This window comes from Symphalangus syndactylus, chromosome 17 (assembly GCF_028878055.3).
Source record: "Symphalangus syndactylus isolate Jambi chromosome 17, NHGRI_mSymSyn1-v2.1_pri, whole genome shotgun sequence".
NCBI lineage: Eukaryota > Metazoa > Chordata > Mammalia > Primates > Hylobatidae > Symphalangus > Symphalangus syndactylus.
This window is the reverse complement of record NC_072439.2, coordinates 19,000,528-19,022,168: the sequence shown is the minus strand read 5'-3', so window position 1 is coordinate 19,022,168 and position 21,641 is coordinate 19,000,528. Positions and strand designations below refer to the sequence as shown.

The 21,641-nt window shown below is 44.6% G+C and overlaps 1 protein-coding gene across 1 annotated transcript; it reads right to left on the bottom strand.

Annotated features, from left to right (window-relative positions):
- Positions 1-3,337: 3,337 nt before the first annotated feature.
- LOC129465389 (pregnancy-specific beta-1-glycoprotein 6-like) lies at positions 3,338-20,353 on the bottom strand. The gene is made up of 6 exons (XM_055247405.2): positions 20,126-20,353; positions 18,534-18,899; positions 11,756-12,034; positions 8,450-8,728; positions 7,797-8,051; positions 3,338-4,132 (listed from the first exon to the last, which is right to left on the bottom strand). Exons 1-6 carry the CDS (start codon positions 20,187-20,189, stop codon positions 4,065-4,067), a joined length of 1,311 nt encoding a protein of 436 aa, XP_055103380.2. The 5' UTR covers positions 20,190-20,353; the 3' UTR covers positions 3,338-4,064.
- Between the last annotated feature and the right edge of the window lie 1,288 nt (positions 20,354-21,641).

Here is a 21,641-nt window from a genome sequence, read left to right as displayed (position 1 = left end):
TATTCCAATCACATTGCATTTGTAATCTATGTTCTAAACTCATAATTCTATCTCCCATCCATATAACAGAAGAACATCACACGTTGTAGGCTCATTCTGGCAGCCCGACCAGGCATTGTCTTTACACAACCCTGCATGCAATTTTGTATTTACAATAATCAGGAGCATTTCAGCTTTTATTCTGTAGCAATAGTTTCAGGGGATCTCCCTACAGGACTACAGGTGCACACCACAATGCCTGGCTAATTTTTGTATTTTCAGTAGAGACAGGGTTTCGTCATATTGAGCAGTCTGGTCTCGAACTTCTGACACTGTGATCTGCCTGCCTTGGCCTCCCAAAGTGCTGGGATTACAGATGTGAGCCACTGCACCCAGCCCATAAATCACACATTTCTTTGAGTTTTTGTCATTCCAGCCCAAGAGAAACCATTTGATATTTGAAGAATGGCTGCACACAAATATTTGCACACAAATAAAAACATCTGTAGATTGCACCACACGAGGGAGACTACCAGTATGACTATCAGGAGGAAAATATCAAGAGTTTGAAATATGCACCTTAGGCAAGATGCAAACCAACTACAATAGGATAGATCAAAGAAGAAGCCAGAAGAGTCTAGTCATTTTAACCAGGCAGCACATTTATTGATTTTTACAACTGAGTCTCTATAATACCCGATGTATTTATGCATGTGCAGCAAGAAGTGTCAGAAACTGCACAGGCTCCCCACTGTTCAGCTGGAAGAGAGCAATTCTATTATCTAGCATTGCATGTCTATGTTAAATTAAAACAGGGAGTGAGAATAGTAAAGTATAGAAGTGGAAGCCTAAAAAAAACTCCATACATTTGAGGAGAAAGTTGTGTTACAGATGCAGCTAATGTCAGCCTTTGGGTAGACTAAAGGATCTCTTGTTATGTAAAAATGTGTGGGCCTGGTGCGGTGGCTCATGCCTGTAATCCCAGCACTTTGGGAGGCTGAGGCGTGTGGATCAGCTGAGGTCGGGTGTTCGAGACCAGCCTGACCAACATGGAGAAAACCTGTCTCTACTGAAAATACTGGGCTTAGTGGCACATGCCTGTAATCCCAGCTATTCGGAAGGCTCAAGCAGGAGAATCACTTGAACCTAGGAGGTGGAGGTGGCAGTGAGCCAAGATTGTGCCATTGCACTCCATCATGGGCAACAAGAGCGAAACTTCATCTTATATAAAAAAAGGTGTGGTTGACATGATATATCTGACACTGTTAACTTAGCCTCAGAAGCTACTTCTTGTGAAATCCTAAGTACAGCATTATTCTGGGAAGCAAAGGAGACAGGCATAAGCAAGGACAAATTAAGAGAGGTAAGAGTCTCATCATGATTTATAGTCTTGTTCTGACATCTTGAGAAAAGCTGTCCACAGTGTAAAGTCATCAACTCGTTGTCGTTGTTTGCAGTTTGAGTGTCTGTAAGTTATGGTGTTGAACATTTGGTGAGCTCTTAGTGGCCCACACCTCAGATACGTGGGATTTCCCATGAAATTTACATAGAGTTGTCCACCTCTGGCTTATATGGCTTCAGCAACAGAGCCGCTCTTGTTCTTAATGATTTCATTGGAGAAAATTGAATTGGAAGAACTAAAAGAATTCAGGGTGCAGTCCAGTCTACCAGTGGATTATAAATACTCAAAGATAATGAACAGTGGTTGAATCTGGTAACAGGTGTACTGCAGTTTTTCTTTTCAACATAGTTTTTCTCTCTATAGGAGTCTCTATTTTTACCAAAGATAATTCCAGTAGGATGAATTTGTTTGCAAAATAGGTTGAGTCTCACCGAACTTGCCCAGATTTTTTACCTAAGTGCGGCAAGAGTAGCAATGGGTCATAGGGGCTGTTTTTAAACTTCGCTTTGCTAGAAGTTTTTAATAAGAATCTCAGATTAAACTTCCAAAACGTCTTGAGACTAGAAAGCCAAACCAAGGCCAACTTCTGACTTTGCCTGCATTCCCTATGGGTTTATTCTATGTATATTCTCAAATATAACATCGCAGTCAAAGCCTTGGTAATATAACCAATGTTTTCAAATGTGTCCTGTTATAAAGAGATCAGATTCTTACTGAACTTGTGCAAATAACTTTATTACCATAAACGTGAATACTCATGAATAGTTTCCCAATTCTAGGGCACTCAGAGAGCAAAGGCAAATGTTTCAATTTTTGTTTACAAAAGTATGCTTTACCAATTCCTCAAGAAAAAAATTCATAAATCTGGAGAATAAAACATTCAAAGAATCAGCACATTTTCAAATAAAAAATTATGAAAACGTTATCCTTTTGATTATTTAGTCCAATAACATTGAGTTTTTTTCTTCTTTGTCTTGAATTTCATGAAGGTATCAGCCTGTTCAATAAATCGTGAAAGTTCTTAGTCCAGTGGTGTGATCTTGAAGTTATCAGAAACTTGTATTCAAGAGTGTGCTTGAGAGGCTTCAAATATCTGAAAAGAAAAGAAAAGAAGGAATGAAGTTGGTGTTATTTTACATGGGAGAGCCTCAGGAACAAGCATGTAACATGAGGTACCCTAGAATTGTTTCTTCAAGGACTACATTGTTTCTGTTGGAAAATTGATGAGAGATGATGATATTCTTGCAGGTTTTTTTCCCTCTCACCATGTTTCTAGGTTGGTGATAAGTCCTCTGTCAATTCTCTACTGCACTCAGATATTTTGGAAGGCTTTTAGAGATGGGAAACGTTGATTGCTGTTTTCTATGTCACTAGAACTTGCCAGCTTTGCACCTTTTTCATGGTTGCATCTTTTTCTCAGTGTCTGTGTTGTGGCAGCCATGAATGAGACCCTGCCAGGTCTCATGGCATGGACCTGATTGACAGAAGGCCCAGGTCAGTGCATTTCAAATTCACCACCATCTTTGCACAGAAAGCTTCTTTCCCACAGGCTCCCAGCAAGGGTGTGAAAGCAAGCCTAGTTCTCTGAGGCTCTCTTTAACTCTAATGGGTGACTGGTTGGAGGACTCCCCATCAGCCTTGCAAAAACTCTTAGAACTGCATTGGTACCTAAAACTTCTTTCTCTTTCTTTTTCACAGGAATCAGCTCTGCATAGTGGTCTGTGGGTTCTCCCATGCTACCTTCATGCCTGCCCCACATTCCCTCACAGGTGTCTTCCCTGATCAATTATCTTGTATGTCTAATCCCATCTTGGGTGCATCTCAGTTGGTAAAAACTAACATACCAGGCTTGATTCTTTGCATTTAGCTTTTTATCTTTCTCTCCCACAAGCAGTCAGTAACCATCTCCTAGTGTTTTATGTCTTACCTCTTTTTCCATATATATATATGGAAAAAGGTAGGTACAGTTGAGGGGCACTTCCTATGTGCCAGGCCCTGTGCTAACTACTTTACCTGTATCTCATTTAATCCCCACAATAACCCTGTCAGGTAGACATTATTTCCATTTTGCCAATGAAAAGACAGAAGCTTAGAGTGGCGTAAAAACTTTGCTGGTGTCATATGGCTAGTGACAGGTGGACCTGAGATTTGATTCTAGGACTATTTGACCTCAAGGCTAATGATTATGGTAGTAATATAGCAGCTGACATTGGTTCCTCTGTGTGTGGCATCTTGTTTCATTCACTGCATTAAACCTTTAAAAGAATGGTATGAAGAAATCACTCTCATTGCAATTTTCAGGGGAGGAATCAGAGGTTCAGAGAAGTTAAGTCTTGTGCAAGAAATTTATAATTGTAAACTCTTACATTAAAAAAGAAGAAAGATCTCAAGTCAAGAACCTACTTTAATACTTCAGGATGTGAAAGAAGAACAAAATAACCCAAGCACAGTGAATGAGGGAAATAATAAGGATTAGAGTGGATATACATAAAATGGAGAATGGAAAAAAATAGAGGAAATTAGTGAAACCAAAAGTTGATTCTTCAAAATAAAATCAACCAAATTGACAACCATTAACTAGATTGACTAAGAAAAAAAAGAAAAGTTTAAAATTACTAAAATCAGAAATGAAAATGGACTCTGAGCATGGTGGGTCATGTTTTAGTCCTAGCACTTTGGGAGGTCACAACAGAAGGATTTCTTGAGACCAGGTGTTTGGACCAGCATAGGTAACCATAGGGGACCCTGTCTCTACAAAAAAAAAAAAAAAACAAATTAGCTGGGCATGGTGGCATGCACCTGTAGTCATAGCATCTTGGAAGGCTGAAAAAGGAGAATTGCTTGAGCCCAGGAGCTTGAGGCTGTGGTGAGCCATAATCACACCACTGTATTCCATCCTGGGCTGGCCTGCAGAGTGAGAGCCTGTCTCTGTCTCTTCAAAAAAAAAAAAAAGAAAGAGATATGAAGCAATTACTACCAATTCTAATAAAATAATGATTACAAAATTACTATAAATAATTCTATGCCAATAAATTGGATAGCCTAGATAAAGTAGACAAACTCCTAGAAACACACAAAAATATGAATAGAACTATAATCAGTAATAAGATTAAATCAATAAAAGTATTTCATGAAATTCAATATTTTTTCATAATAAAAACATTCTAAGAATGGAAGGAAACCACCTCAACATAAAGGCAATATGTGAAAAACCCGATGCTAACATCATACTGAACGGAGAAAGACTGAAAGCTTTCCCTGTATGAGCAGGGACAAGACAAGGATGCCTGTTTTTGACTCTTTTATTCAACATAGTATTGAAAGGTCTAGTCAGAAAAGTTAGGCAAGAATTTTAAAAAAAGACATTCAAATTGGAAGGAAGGAGTAAAATTATTTCTGTTTACAGATAACTTGAACTTATATGTAGAAAATCCTAAAGATGGAACAAACCTATTAGAATTAAGAAATAAATTCAGTAATGTTGCACAATACAAAATCAACATTCAAACATCAGTTGTATTTCAAGACACTAACCATGAACAATCTGAAGGGAAATTAAGAAAAAAATTTCAATTTATATTAACATCAAAAAGAATAAAATATTTAGGAATAAGTTTAACCAAAGAGGTGAAATGATTATATCTGAAATCTACAAAATATTGCTGAAAGAAATGAAAGACGACATCAATAAATTGAAAGACACTTTGTTTTCAAGAATTGGAAGACTCAATATTGTTAGGAGGACAGTGCTACCCAAAGCGAGCTGCAGATTCAATACAATTCCTATCAGAATCTCAGTGACATTTTTGCAGAAAAAGAAAAATCTGTCCTAAAATTTATATTGAATCTCATGACTCTAAATAGACGTACAGCTTTGAAGAGGAAGAATGAAGCTGGAGGACTCACACTTCCTGATTTCAGCATTTACTACAAAGCCCCAGTAATCAACACAGTGTGGTACTGGCATAAAGGAGGACATAGAAACTAATGAAATATAATAGCCCAGAAAGAAATGCTTGCATATATGGCCAAATGATTTTCATCGAGTGTGCCAAGATCGTTCAATGGGGAAGGGAGAGTGTTCTCACCAAATCATATTGGGAAAGCTGGATAACCAAGGGCAAGAAGAGTGGAAACTTTACCTAACACCATGTACAAAATTTAACCCACAGTAGATGAAAGATCGAAATGTAAGAGCAAAAACTATACAACTCTTAGAAGAAAAGCTTCATGATACTGGATTTCACAATGATTTCTTGGTTGTAACAACAAAAGCATAGGCAACAAATAAAATGGATAAATTGGACTTCATAAAAATCAAAACCTTTTATATACCAAAGAACATTATCAATAAAGTAAAAAGGCAACCCATGAAATGATACAAATATTTGCAAATTATGTGTAATAAGAAATTAATTTCCAGAATACATGAAAAGCTACAAGTCAACAACAGCAAACATCCAAATACCCAATGAAAAAACAAAGGATTAAAATAGAGTTTTCTCCAAGGAAGACATACAAATATCCAATAAGCCCACGCAAGCTTCCTCAGCATCACGAATACTTAGAGATATGGAAATCAAAACCACAATGTTACACCACCTCACACACTTTAGGATGGCTTTGATAAACGACAATGACAGCAACACAAAGCAACAGGTGTTTTCAAGTAGATGGAAAAACTGGAGCTCTAGTGCATTGCTGATGGGAATGGGAAATGGTATAGCCACTGTAAAAAGTGCTGTGGCTATTTCTCAAAATATTAAACAATAAATTACCATTTGATCCAGCAATGCCACTTCTGGACATACTCCCCATAGAATTGAAAGAAATTTGAACAAATATTTGTACACTGATGTTCAGAGAAGCATTACTCACAATAGCCAAAAAATGGAAACAACTGAAAAGTCGATTGAAAGATAAGAGGGTAGGCAAATAAGGTGTATCTATACATTGAAATGTTATTCAACCTTAACGAGGAATAAAATTCCAATACAGCGTGCAAAATGGATGAACCTTGAAGATATTATGCTAACTGAAATAAGCCAGACACAAAAGGATAATTAGTACATAATTCCATTTATAAAAGATAGTTAGAATAGCCAGTTTCATAGAGACAGAAAGTAGAATGTTGGGTGCTAAGGGTTAGGGGAAGAAGGAGTGAGAGTTACTGTTTATTGCATACAGAGGTTTAATATGGTAAGAGGAAAAAGTTCTGGAAATGGATAGTGTGATGGTTACACAACACTAAATTGCACACTTAGAAATAGTTAATGGTCAATGAGAACTCATGGACACAGGAAGGGGAACATCATATTCCGGGGACTGTTGTGGGGTGGGGGGAGGGGGGAGGGACAGCATTAGGAGATATACCTAATGCTAAATGACGAGTTAATGGGTGCAGGAAATCAACATGGCACATGGATACATATGTAACAAACCTGCACATTGTGCACATGTACCCTAAAACCTAAAGTATAATAAATAAAAAAAAAGAGAGAGAAAATAAATAAGTAAAAAAAAAAGAAATAGTTAATAGTAAGTCTTATATTAGATATATATAAAGTGTCTGGTAGTCTTACCCTCTCTATATTTACACACTTTTTGGCACTGCCCCTTTCCTGCCATGCAGAGCCCCAGGGGTGAATCTCCCTATTTCTCCAGCTCTGCATCAGTCACTGTCCTCCGTGCTGTGTTCCACGTGCTGTGCCCACAGCCTCATACATCCGGTGACTTTAGAGCCAGGACGCAGCTCAGGAGTCTGCCCTGAGGCTCCTTCTCTTCTCATTTCCCTGCAGCCTGGCCCGGGAGAGGCTTGTCTTCAACTGGAAGCTCGATTTAGCCAAATTCAGGACAGGCCACAAGGGCTCTTTCTCCACACATGCTGGTCCCTCACCAGGTGGAGTCAGGCAGGGCCAGTCACCAGAGGAGCCCAGAGCACAGCAGGAAGCAGTCTGAGCTGCTCCTCCCTCTCCCAAGGGGCTTCCTCCTCTCATTTGGGGGAAAAGTGTGAGCTTGTTTCAAAGCCTCAGATGTTCCTTGTAGCTCATGGAATAGGTACAAGAAAACAAAGAAGTGGCAGAAGGGGATGTGTTGGTGACAGCGAGAAGCAACTTGATCTTGAGGACTCTCCTTCTTGTCCCTCTGTGAAGCCTCTCCTACCACATAGGGCTCAGGGCTGATAAAGACCCCTCCCTACCTTTCTAAGGCAGACAGAAGTTCAGCCATGAGAAAACAGAAAAACAAGGAGAAGAGAGTCTGTAGAGACAAATTGGGAGGGTTCAGGAGGAGATTTTGGGATTTGCTTGTGCCCATGGACACGGGCAGGGAATAAAAATGTTTTCTTGACTCTTCTCTGAAAGCCAAATAGACTCCACCTAAAACCCTATTGCCAAGGATGCTGGGATCCACTTACCAGAGACTTTGACTTTTACAGATCTGGAGCTTTCCTTGCCAGTGGCTGAGTTACGAACAGAGCAAACATAGAGCCCGCTATGCTTTGTAGTAACTTGGGGGATAGACAGCTCTTGTCCTGATAGCTGAAACTTCCCATTAATTGTCCAAGAATACTCTGCCGGTGGGTTAGAGTCCGCGAAGCAGGACAAAGAGAGGTTTTCTCCTGAACGATAATAGGCGAATGAAGGGTAAATGTTGGGGAGGTCTGGACCATCTGGAGTAAAGAGAATAAAGCCACAGGTGATGTCATCCGAGAGAAGGGGATTCTCCTGGTCTCTTAAAGGGACATAGTGAACCTCTGAGCCAAGACACACCCTCAAGTCCCAGCCAAACGCCCTCTGTGTTCACTGAGCCGAAGCCTGAGGTATTCACTTGTTTCTCCCATCACAAACTGTGGGCCCCAAGTCTCCCATGATGAGCGTCCCCTCCCCTTATATTCTTGGTTAAGGCTGTGCCTACCCAGGTTTTCCCAGGGCTGGGAGTCATGGCCAGCTCAGATGTCCAGAAGTAAGTGTGTCTATACTTGGACTGGAGAGAGACTGAGAGGCCTGGCCTCTGGTCGTTTGGATTTAAGCTGGTGTCCTGGCCCACAGAGGAACAAAAGATACTCACAGAGGACATTCAGGATGACTGGGTTACTGTGGAGGCCACCATATTGGTCCCGTATTTCACAATGATAGGGTCCGGCTTCATTTCTCGTGACACTGGGTAGAATGAGGATGCTGTTTTCAATGGGTCGCTTTACCCTGGGACTGACCGGGAGGCTCTGACCATTTCGCCACCAAATGTAGGTGTAGTTCTCACTCTCGGGCTCACAGGTGAAGGTTAAGGCATCCATATTCTCCCTGGGGTTTAACTCGTTGATGGTGATGTAGGGCATGGGCAGCTTCGCTGTGTGGGTAAGAGAGAGAAGATTGTCCTGTGTGGCACCTTTGATTCCTCCATAGGCATCCTTCAATCAGAGGTGGCATCTCCCACCTCTCAGCCCACCCAAGTCCTTGAAAGCCAATAGCTGGTGCGTGTGTCACAAGACAGATCCATGATGATCTAAGGGCTCAAACACTGTGAGGCCGCCTGCTCTTAGGGAAGCACAGACTTTCTCAAGTGTCAATTGAGCAGCAGTGTTGGGTCATGGACAGACACGTCAGTGGGAGTCACAGCCCCTGGTACCCCTCCCAGTCCCTCCCTAATCAGTTGAATGGCTGGCTCACCTTGGGTTCCCGACCTGGAATGTGCAACTGATGGGTCCCTTCCAAATTCCATCCTACTTAGCCCCCCTAGATGTGATTTCTCTGCAGCTTCCACTTCCAAGGACATTCTAGAGGTGAGTAATAATGGGACTTCCCATTGTCCTGAAACCCTGAAGATACTGAACAACCTGGCCTGGGACTGGATGTTTCAGCAGAAATAACACAGGGGAGACCAGAGTCAAGCCTGGAGGTCAGTTCAGACATCGGCAGTGGAGGCACAAGGTGGGGCAGTTTTTTTGCAGGTGTTTCATGATGAGTTACTTGAACCAGTGACCTCTAAAGATAGAGCACAGTGCAAGGAACGATCTAGAAAGAGTGAAGGGGACAGGCAAGAGCTGGTGGCTTTGGAGCAAAACCATGTTCCCTCTCCTGGGTTCTTTAAGTTTTCTCTCCTGCAGAGGGCAGGTGAGGACCATGTGGATCTTTCCAGAAATACATGTGGGCATTTGCAAATGCAGAACTGACTGGTGGAAAGGGTGGGAATGAACTGCTGGAAATCTGATCCTCATGGACCATGTTTGTTTGATGGATATGAGACAAATTTGGAGAGAAGTTTTAGAAATTTTTTCTTTCGGCCGGGCGCGGTGGCTCACGCTTGTAATCCCAGCACTTTGGGAGGCCGAGGTGGGTGGATCATGAGGTCAGGAGATCGAGACCACGGTGAAACCCCGTCTCTACTAAAAATACAAAAAATTAGCCGGGCGTGGTGGCGGGCGCCTGTAGTCCCAGCTACTCGGAGAGGCTGAGGCAGGAGAATGGCGTGAACCCGGGAGGCGGAGCTTGCAGTGAGCGGAGAGCGCGCCACTGCACTCCAGCCTGGGCGACAGAGCGAGACTCCGTCTCAAAAAAAAAAAAAAAAAAAAAGAAATCTTTTCTTTCATTGGACATTCTACTCTCTGATTCCATGGGTTTGACTACTCTAGGGACTTCATGTAAGTGGATTCCAGAGTGAATATGAGAAGAGACTGCTGGTTGCCAGGAGCTGGGAGTGGGGCGAATCAGAAGTTGTTCATGGCTGTGCAGATTCAGTTATGCAAGGTGGGGAGGTTCTAGAGATCTGCTGTACAGCTTGATGCCTATAGTTCACACAGATTGAGTATTTCTTCTGCATAAGACTTAGGACAAAAAGTGTTTTGGATTTGTGACATTTTTTGATTCTGAAATATTTGTCATATACTTACTGGTTTAGCATCCCAACTCTGAAAGATTCAAAATCCAAAATGCTTCAGTGAGCATTTCTTTTCAGCATCAGATTAGTAGGCAAAAGTGGGAGTTGATAAGACAAATATGTTCTTGCCCTTTTGTTTTCTCTCACTACGTTTCTATCTTGGTGATTAGTTTTCAGTCAATTCCCTACTGGCCATGATGCACTCGTATATTTTTGAAGGCTTTTGGATGTGAGAAAGTCTGATTGCTATTTTCTATGTCATCAGAACTTTCCACCTTTTCGTGGTTGCATCTTTTTCTCAGTGTTTCTGTTGTGGTAGTCGTTAATAAGAGCCTGTCAGGTCAGATTTAGGAGAGAGTTTTCTAATTCTGCAAAAAATGTTACTGGGATTCTGGTAGTGGTTGCATTGAATCTGCAACTCACTTTGGGTAGTACTGTCTTTCTAACAATATTGACTCTTCCAATCCATGAAAATGAAATGTCTTTCCATATATTGATATCGTCTTTAATTTCTTTCAGCAATGTTTTGTAGTTTTCAGGGTATAATCATTTGACCTTTTTGGTTAAACTTATTCCAAAATATTTTATTCCTTTTGATGTTAATGTGAATTGAAATTCTTTTCTTAATTTCCTTTCAAATTGTTCACTGTTAGTGTATAGTCCAAAGAATGATCTAGAAAGAGTGAATGGGACAGGCAAAAGCTGGTGGTTTTGGAGCAGAAACATATTCACTGTCCTGGGATTTTGATTTTCCCTCTCCCTTTGCAGAGGGCAGGTGGCTCTTCCCTGATAGCTAAATAGACTGCACTGGAAAACATGTTGCCAATGCTCCAGGGATCCACTTACCAGGGACTGTGATCCTCTTGATTATGAGATTTCTTCCACCAGTGGCTGAGTTATGGATGAAACAGACATAGACCCCTCTATATGTTTTAGTGATTTGTGGGATAAAGAACACTTGTGCTGATTGCTGGAACTTCCCATCAATCAGCCAAGAATGCTCTGCCAGTGGGTGAGAGTCTGTGAGGCAGGATAGCTTGGGGACTTCACCTGTATGGTAATAGGTGTATGAGGAAGAAATGGTGGGGGCATCCAGGCCATCTGGAGCAAAGAGAATAAAGTCACAGGAGATATTGTCAGAGGGAAGGTAAACTCCTGGTCTGTGGAAGGGCCACAGTGGCCCTGTGAGCCAAGTCACAACACTGAAGTCCCAGCCAAATCCCCACTGTGTTCACTGATCTGGAGCCTGAGACATTCACCTGTCTCTCCCATCACAAGCTGTGGACCCTGAGTCTCCATGACAGGAGCAGCCTCTTTTCTCCTATTTTTGATCAAGCCTAGGCCTACTCTGGTTTGCCTGGGGCAGGAATTCATGGCCAGCTTTGATGTCCAGGGGTAAAGCTCTCTGTACTTGGACCTGAGAGGGACTGAGAGGTCTGGCCTCTGGCCATGTGCATTTGGGATGGCAGCCTGGCTCCCAGAGGAACAGAAGATACTCACGGAGGAGATGCAGGGTGACTGGGTCACTGCGGCTGGCACTCACTGGGTTTCGTATTTCACATTCATAGGGTCCTGTAATATACTTTGTGACACCAAATATATAGAGGCTCCTGTTGGTTTTGGACAGCTGCAACCTGTGAGTCACAGGGAGGCTCTGACCATTCATCCACCACCGGTAGCTTGCGTCCGGAGTCTCAGGATCACAGGTTAATCTCACAGCCTCCATGGACTCCCTGGGGTTTAAGTTGCTGCTGGAGATGTAGGGCTTGGGAGTCTCCACTGTGCAGAAAACAGAGAGAAGATTGCCGTGTGTGGCAACTTTGATTCCTCCAAAGGCATTTTTCAATCAGAGTTGGCATTTCCCACCTCTCAGCCCACCCAACTCCTTAAAAGGCCATGGCAGGTGTGTGTGTTACAAGACAGATGCATGGCAATCTGAGGGCTCAGAGATTGTGAGGCTGCCTGCTTTATGTGGGAGAAGCACAGACTTTCTTAAGTGTGAATTGAGCAGCAGCATTGGGTCATGGAAAGACACAGGACCAGCAGTCACAGCCCCTGGTGCCTCTGTGATTCCCTCCATCTCCAACTGCCTGCCTGGCCCACCTGTGGTCCTCACTTGCAGCAAGAAATGCTGGAATCTTCTTAGTTTCAGTCTTACTTTGCCCCCCGAGGTATGTTTTCTCTGCAGCTTCCCTTTCCAAGGACATCCTAGAGATGGATGATGGAACTTCCCATTGTCCTTAAACCCTTTGGGTACTGGAAAGCCTGGCCTGGGACTGGGTACTTCAGCAGAAATAACACAGGGGAGAGACCAGAGTCAGGCCTGGAGGTCAGTTCAGTCATCAGGCAGTGGAGCCACAAGGTGGGGGAGTTTTCCCAGGTGTCTCACAGTGACTGACTTGAGCCAGTGACCTCTAAAGATAGAGGAGAGTCCAAGGAATGACTTACAAAGAGTGAAGGGGACAGGCAAGAGCTGATAGCTTGGGACCAAGACCATGTTCCCTGTTCTGGGTCCATGATGCTCCCCTCCCCCTGTAGAGGGCAGGTGAGGACTATGTGGATCTTTCTAGAAGTACATGTGGATGTTTGCAAATGCAGAACTGACTGGTGGAAAGGGCGAACATGAACTGATGATGGAAGTCTGGCCCTCATGGACCATATGTGTTTGGTGGATATTAGACCAATATTTGGGAAGAAGTCTTGCAGGTACTTTCTCTCAGTAGACATTCTACTCTCTGATTCTGAGTTTGACTACTCTATGTACCTCATATCAGTGGATTCCAGAGTGAATAGAGAGTAGAATAGAAGTCTCCAGGAGCTGCGATCAGGGGAATAGGGCGTCGTTCCATGGGTGTGCGGTTTCAGTTATGCAGGATGAGGAGGTTCTAGAGATCTCCTGTACAGCCTCATGCCTATAGTTCATACAGATAGTGTTCCTTATGCAGAAAGCTTTAAAAAAAGTGTTTTGGATTTCTAATTTTTTTTTATTTTGGAGTATTTGCAGTATATGTACTGGTTTAGCATCCGCAATCTGAAAAATATAAAATCCAAAATACGCCAGTGAGCTCTTATTTTTAGCATCACATCAGTGGTCAGAAGTGTTGAGTTTTGGAGCATTTCAGATTTTGGATTTCTGGATTTGGGATGTTCAATTTGTAATACTGAAATTTTCCCATAAAATGTCAGGAGTTTAGACCTCATGTTATGTTCTCACTCTACTAACAACAAAAACAAATTCAGAGGAAACATGAAAATATTTTCATAAGTGGAAATTTTTACTGATGGTCCAAACATCTAAGATCAATTGCTGGTAGTAGTATTTCTCTTGAGAACATAATAAGGTTTAGGTGTGCCATGAATTCCAGCAAGATCACATTATGCTCAAAGAAAGATGCCAAAGGTGATTTGAAATTAGCAACTCCTTAAGTAGAGAGAGTCCCGTTAAAAGGACAGAACTGATCTTTTTTTATGGCTGCATAGTATTCTATGGTGTATATGTGCCACATTTTCTTAATCCAGTCTATCGTTGTTGGACATTTGGGTTGGTTCCAAGTCTTTGCTATTGTGAATAGTGCCGCAATAAACATACGTGTGCATGTGTCTTTACAGCAGCATGATTTATAATCCTTTGGGTGTGTACCCAGTAATGGGATGGCTGGGTCAAATGGTATTTCTAGTTCTGGATCCCTGAGGAATCACCACACTGACTTCCACAATGGTTGAACTAGTTTACAGTCCCACCAACACTGTAAAAGTGTTCCTATTTCTCCACATCCTGTCCAGCACCTGTTGTTTCCTGACTTTTAAATGATGGCCATTCTAACTGGTGTGTGATGGTATCTCGTTGTGGTTTTGATTTGCATTTCTCTGATGGCCAGTGATGATGAGCATTTTTTCATGTGTTTTTTGGCTGCATAAATGTCTTCTTTTGAGAAGTGTCTGTTCATGTCCTTCACCCACTTTTTGATGGGGTTGTTTTTTTTTTTCTTGTAAATTTGCTTGAGTTCATTGTAGATTCTGGATATTAGCCCTATCGCAAGGACAAAAAACCAAACACCACATGATCTCACTCATAGGTAGGAATTGAACAATGAGAACTCATGCACACAGGAAGGGGAACATCACACTCCGGGGACTGTTGTGGGGTGGGGGTAGGGGGGAGGGACAGCATTAGGAGACATACCTAATACTAAATGACGAGTTAATGGGTGCAGCAAACCAAAATGGCACATGGATACATATGTAACAAACCTGCACATTGTGCTAATGTACCCTAAAAACTAAAGTATAATAATAAAAAAAAGGGACAGAACTGGTCACTGTGCCAATTACATAAAGGGAGGAATGATGCCAAACTAAAAGAAGCGATGTGTGTTATGTTAGTAAATATAGAAAGAACTCCCTGCTTCTAATTTCTGTGCAGAGTTAGGAAAAGTGGGGAGGACCCCAAAACATGTATGTGAAATGCTTTCTTCATTTTCTCTTAAGCTCAGGAAACACCACTAGAGTGTAAGTTTGTGTGAATTAGGAAGAGTCTAAGTGAGATGCCAATGGCTCATGTGTCTCCCCACACGAAGAACCCCAACTTATGAAAATGGCATCATCATGAGGAAACAGTTGTATGTGGCACAGGCAGTAAAACCATCAGATAGCGCCCACCTGGCCACCTCCAACTGGTCCCCAAAACCACCAGTATTCCCATTACATGTATGTTACAGCCGTTGTAGTTGTCCCACAACAACAAAATTTAAAAATTGCTATTGTCAAAACAAAATATTAAATATGAAGTTGAATATGTTGTTCCACTTTTTTTTCCCCACTCTTTTTGAACTTTCCTGTTTCAGTTTTGGAAATTTCTATTGACACATCCTCAAGCTAGTCATTCCTTCCTCAGATGTGTGCAGTCTACCAGTAAGCATCAAAAGCATTCTTCATTTCTCTAACAGCATTTTCTTTTTTTTTCTGAGACAGAGGCTCACTCTGTCACCCCGGCTGGAGTGCAGTGGCATGATATCAGCTCACTGCAAGTTCCGCCTCTTGGGTTCACGCCATTCTCCTACCTAGGCCTCCCAAGTAGCTGGGACTACAGGCACCCGCCACCAAGCCCAGCTAATTTTTTCTATTTTTAGTAGAGACGGAGTTTCACCGTGTTAGCCAGGATGGTCTCTATCTCCTGACTTTGTGCCCACCTCGGCCTCCCAAAGTGCTGGGATTATAGGCATAACACACTGCCCAGCCATCTCAGAGGGAATTTAGCGAGTTGTTGACTTTGAGTTTGTTCAGCTTTTTACTTAGTGTTAGAACCGAGTGACAAATTTCAAGCTTGTTTTGTGACTGACAGGAAGCCAGAAGTCTCTAGGAAGTGACCAGAGAATGTGAGCTCCATAGCAGGTTGAGGATTGAGTCACGAGTGAAACGGGTGAAATGAGCCCATGGGCTTTGGGGACTGCAGGCCTGTCCAGCCTCTGACACCCTGGTGAGTCAGTGCAAAGATTACAACAGTGACAGCAAACTAGCATGGCTGACTCCATCTGGCATCTAGTCTCAGGCTGGCTGTCCTCACTCATTCCTGGGCATAGGCCAGGCTAACCTTGGGAGGAATTTAGTTTATGGTTTAACTTTGAAGCAAGAATGAGAATAGTTCCTCGATAAGACTAACACCCTTACTTTGCCCTGGGACTGCCTTTGTAAAACTAGTGAAAGACCATGAGATTAAGATGATAGGAGGGAACTGAATTCTGCTAAAATGTAGGTACAGTTTCTATAATCCCTGACTGCTCAAATGTCATTTGGCCAGAGTTTGCAAAATTTGTAACTAATTGCTCCTATAGACAACATCACTATTGTAGAACGTGAGATTGGTCTTTTCAGATGTTTCTCATTCTTTTGCATTCTGGCAATCGGCTGACCTCATCCATACCTATGACTAATGGCTCAGCCAGTCATGTGGTCCCTACCTAGAGGCGGATTCAAGCACAAACAGATCCTTTCCCTCCGCCCGCATGATTCCATCACCAAACAATCAGCAGTACTCATTTTTTAGTCCTGTGCCCCTGAAACTATCCTTGAAAATCTCGAACCCCTGATCCACCGGGGAGGCTGATTTGAGGAATAATAAACCTCTGTCCTCCTGTTTGGCAGACTTGGAGTCATTAAAATCTTTCTTGACTACAAATCACTGTTTCGATAATTTTTTTTGTTTTTTTTTTTTGTGTGCAGGAGGCCAGAAGAACTTGTCTGGCAATTCTAAGAGTGGATGGAGGAACTGCCTATCCCTGTCCCATGGTCTTGTCCACAGGTCAGCCTCACAAAGGGAAAGAGCCCTGGATGGGAATACAGTGGAAGGTCATTCTCTTAGTGACCAGGGGACATTGGCTCGAGATGAAGCCTGGCAGGAGTGGCAACTCCTGTGATTTCTGCACCTTTCCTATTTCCTGGGAGATGGGCCAGGCCACTATGTTAGCAGGAAGGGAACAGAACAGCCAGCCTAGTTAGAGGGAGTATCTGCAGAAGGCCTAGTGGTGGAGGAAGAAGCCGTGCAGGACAGGGCTTGCCAGTCAGAATGAAGTGGGAGGAAGATGAGGGACAGAGAGAAGCAGAGAGAGGCAGAGACACCATGGCAGTGAGCAGTGGGGCTACACTGACTTCAGAGACCCCAGGGACCAGGTGCCCCCAGTTCCACAGTCCAGGACCAAGGAGCCCTGAGAACCCTCCGGTGGCCAAAGAGCTTCAGAGTTACATGAGGTGGGGTGGCTTTAGGGGCAAGAGGTAGTAGGGGGATGAAACATGGGTGTCAGCCTCTGAAGGACAAGGGACAGGTATGGCTAGAACCTCCTAGGATTCTGCATCCAAGATCCAGTCTCTAAAGAGGTTTTGGATCATTCATTTCTTCATTCGATTCCTTCATTTGTTATGTGAGAGCTCCTGAGTGTGTCTCTCTCGCTGGGCCTGTGCTGGTGCAGGGTGTGAGTGGGGAAAGAAAACAAGGTCCTTTCCTTGATCCTCTCATAACAGTGACATGGACACTTTGGGAAACACAGGATTTCAGGTTCAGTGATGGGGGTAAAGATCTGAGGGGGAGGCCTGGACATTTTTTTGCACTGACTCTGACGGTTGAGGGAGGTGATTTAGTTCTGGGGTACAGACTAATCAGCTGACCATTTGCTCTCACTCCTCTGAGGTTTGGATGCCTAAGAAGAGAGAATTTGAGCCAATAAATGACTATGGGGTCCTTGGAACCCAGTAAGCCCTCACTTCTGGTGGAGGAGAGGATGGGCCTGTGGCTGCAGAGAGACCTCATGTGACCCTGATCTCCCCTTTGTGTTTGTGTGACTCTGGTTCAGTGACTGTGCCTTCCTGTGCTTCAGTTTTTTCTCAATCAAATAAGCTAAATGGCAAATGGACTGTGGCTTTTCATGCTATCTGTGAATAAATTTTAAATTATTCAGTCACCTGACCTAATGCTTGGCACAGTGGAGGTGTTCACACAAACAGCATTTATTACTCATTTGCTTCCATGAGAAAGCACCTTTAGGTCAGATCCCTGTGGACAAGCTGCTACCAGGTACATCTTCTCTCTTCTGTTTCTGCTTCTGGGGACATTAGACTTTCTATGACTGTCCTAAGCCTCCCAAGGCAGTTGGCTGATATTCCATAAAGCTTGTCTTTCTGTCCTCTCCACTCTGAGTCTCAGGTTGAGAAAGCTCTAGCCTAGCCCTGATGAGTCTCTGAGGGCTGAGCCCTGGCTGGTGAGCAGCTCCAGGGGACACCGTCCTCAGACAGCTGGTAAATCCTTGGTCCCTGTAAGCCCTGCCCAAGAAGCCACAGCCCAGCCCTGGCACAGGCTCCTCAGCTTTATCTGGAGTAAGGATTTAGGCACGGGGTCAGGAGTTGAGGCTTCTAGAGCTGAGCTGCTCTGAGAGTATCTCAGAGGGCCCCTCAGGCCAAGCCCTTCTCAGTTCTCCAGGGTCTTTCTCAGGGTGAAATTTATGAAGAGGGCATGAGGAGCTTGGCTGAGACTGATCTCCGGCTGCTGAGTCCCCCCATCAGACTGTCCTTCCTTTGCAGCAAGTGTCTGCAGGGTCTGGATGTGGGAAAGGAATTCTGATCTGTTGAAATTTGTCTCCTCTGTGTGTGTCCTTCACTAAATGACCAAACCCCAGCATGGGACATAATGCAGAGAGGGACAGAGGCACAATCCAGGCCTGAAAATCCTGTGTGTGTGAAGTAGAAATGACCCCTGCCCCCCAACACCCAGGGATCCTGTGGAATCACTCACGGTATAAGGTGAAGGTGAAATGTCCACTTAGTCCTCTAGTCTCATCACCTCGCTCTATGATGTGAAATGTGTAGGATCCTGCGTCCTCCCAGGTGACATTCTGGATCAGCAGGGATGCATTGGAATATAATGTTACTCGTCCACGGTATGCAGATGCGGACATAATTATTTCACTGTCTGCTACATATGATGCAATGTAATGGTGGAAGTCAGTCATTTGCCCTTTGTACCAGACGTAGGCATCAAGATTCTGGGGCAAATTTTGGACAAGTAGAAGAACATCCTTCCCCTCGGAAACTGTGGGTGGCTGGGCTTCAATCGTGACTTGGGCAGTGGTGGGCGAGTTCCAGAAGTTTAAAAGTGATGCTAGGAGGTGGAGAGAGCATCAGTTAATATTGAGACCTATGTATTGGGGTGAAAAGATGGGGCCCTGGGTCCTGAGAAGGTCTCTTCAGTCCTCAGCCTTGAAGACACAAACACACACAAAAAAGGGGCATGTGTGTTTGTGTGTGTGTATGTGTGTGTGTCCTACTGTCCTACTAGGGCAAGGTCAGCAGCATGACCCCCATTCCTTCAACACTTCTGACCTTGGCATTTTTCTGTTTGGAATCCTCTTCCCCAGGGGTCCGCATGGCCCCCTCCACACTGCCCTCAGGTCCTGCTCACATCAGGGCATCCTTAGACTTCTTTCCTGACACCTCCTTCAGAGACCCTGGGTCTTCCCTTTCTGACCTTTCCCTGCTCTGCTCCCTCCAGGGTTCTTGTCAACACCTGACCTCACATTCTCGATCTCTTTGCATGTCTGTCTTCCTCCCCATGACAGCGTGAGCTCCGTGAGGACAGGGACTTTTATGATCTCGGTTTCACCCCAGTGCCTGGAACAGGCTGCAGACTCCTGTAGATGTGAGAGTTCTCAGGGCCCTCCATGCCCTGGGTGTTTTTTGTTTTCCCTCAATTGTTGAGGTTTTTTGCTGAGGACAGTGTTTCATGCCCTGCTTTTATTTTTATTTGAAGTGTCATCTGATATAGTTATTATTATCATTTTTCAAAATGTGGTGGCCCAGATGATTAATCAGGAAAACAGAACACTTAAGATTTTCCTACCTCTTACCAATTCCAGGTCAATGTGGCTTTCCTGTTTTGACCCCTGTCCCTCTCTGGTGTATATTCCCCTATCCAGGCTCCAACAGAGCCTTCTTTCCTTTTTTTCTTTTTTCTTTTTTTTCTTTTTTTTTTTTTTTTTTTGAGACAGAGTCTCATACTGTCGCCCAGGCTGGCGTGCAGTGGAGCTATCTCGGCTCGCTGCAACTTCTGCCTCCCGTGTTCACATGATTCTCCTGCCTCAGCCTCCCGAGTAGCTAGGATTACGGGAGCACAACACCATACCTGATTAATTTTTTGTATTTTTACTATAGACAGGGCTTCACTGTGTTGGCCAGACTGATCTTGAACTCCTGATCTCGTGATCCACCCACCTCAGCCTCCCAAAGTGCTGGCTTCTTTTACTTTTTAGAACCCCATCCTCTCCAGGAGACCCCATCCAGTGACTCTGCTTCCTCCTCCTGTCCTCTCCCAGGAAGTTCTCTCCTCACCTGTGAGCAGGAGCCCCTTCCACGTGATGCGCTGTGTGCAGGGAGGGGCTGAGAGGAGCCCCATGGTCTCTGCTGCCTGCGTGTTCTCCTCTGTGGAGATGAGCCTAGGATCCAGAAGCTTCCTGAGCACGGCTGTCAGCTGTGCTGTCCTTCCTCCTTCTGTGCTGAGCCTCTTCCCGGGGCAGGAGCACTTCTCAGGCTCATGGGCGGGGTCAGGCCCAGGACACCTCTCTGTTCCCCTCCTCTCTCAGTCCTGCCTCCTTGTCCCTCCTTCTGTTTTTCCTTTTGTCTGTGTTTCAGGTCCCTGGAATTGTGGAGTCGTCTGCCTTTTTCAGCAGTGATTCTTTCACCAAAACTCAACACATACTTTGTGTAGACACACACACACACAAACACACACACACAGAAGAGACACACACAGACCCACACAGTCACACACATACCCTGCAGGTTGGGCAAGCACAGTCCTGGGCCTCAGCCTCCTGCTGTCCCCATGGCTATGGGTCAGTGTGCACATTCACGCCCTTTGCCCTCTTTCACTCCCATCTGGCTCTCCCCTTCAGTGCAGGAGGCTGCAGCTGCACCAGGTCCCTATCACAGTGATGCCCCATTGTGCTGTGGGTGAGCTGTGTGTTGCCTGGTGAGAGGGACCCTTCCTTTCTGTGATCGTGTCTAGCTTGGCTGAAGCTTCCATGGATGGACATTCAGGACCTGGGTGTCCCAGAGGAAACTGTCCTTCGTGTAGGTGTGCAGGGTGAATCTCTCATGCCTCTTGGGAGGAGAGGCCTGTGCTGGTTGCTCAGTGGGGGCTATGAGTCCCATAGTCAAAGGGACAGTTCTCGGTCACTCTATGGGTCCCAGGGGTCTGGCGGCTGAGCTGGAGCTCAGGGTTTCTCATGTTCTTCCTGACCATCTTTGAGGTCCTCTCTTCTCTGCCCAGCTGATTGTCCTGTGGTCACCACACCTTCCCCGTGGTGGTGCAGGAGGAAGTGGGGGAGTTACCCAGGAACCCCGCGGGACATGGCTCATTGAGACGCAGGAGGGGGAGCCTGGGACAGAGCAGGGGCTCAGAGCTGGAGAGATTCATCCCGACTTACTCCGAGGCGATGATGGGCTCAGCCCTCCATGTGCTGACATACCCAGGGTTCTGTCCTGAAAGTTTTGACCTGGCCAAGCTACTCTCTGTAGAGGAGGAACAGGCAGTGGCCAGAGAGCCTGTCTGGAGGGACGTTGCTCACACTTGAGAGGGCGGGTGGGGGTGAGTTGTGTTCTGGGAGCAAAGAGGAATAACACCGCCCTTCTCCCTGCAAGCACACAGGACAGTTCCGTCTTCCCAAGGGACAGCTGGGGGTAGGTGGCCACATACTGGATGGTGCCTGTGTGTGACCATCACACGTGCTCTGAGCCCCCCGGGTTGCTGCGGGCCGGCAGGTCACAGAGTGCCTGGCTGATTCCTGGGGAGGCTGTGGGCCCTCAGGCAGCCACTGTTCTCTCTCAGCTCTGGCCTTGGCCTGGG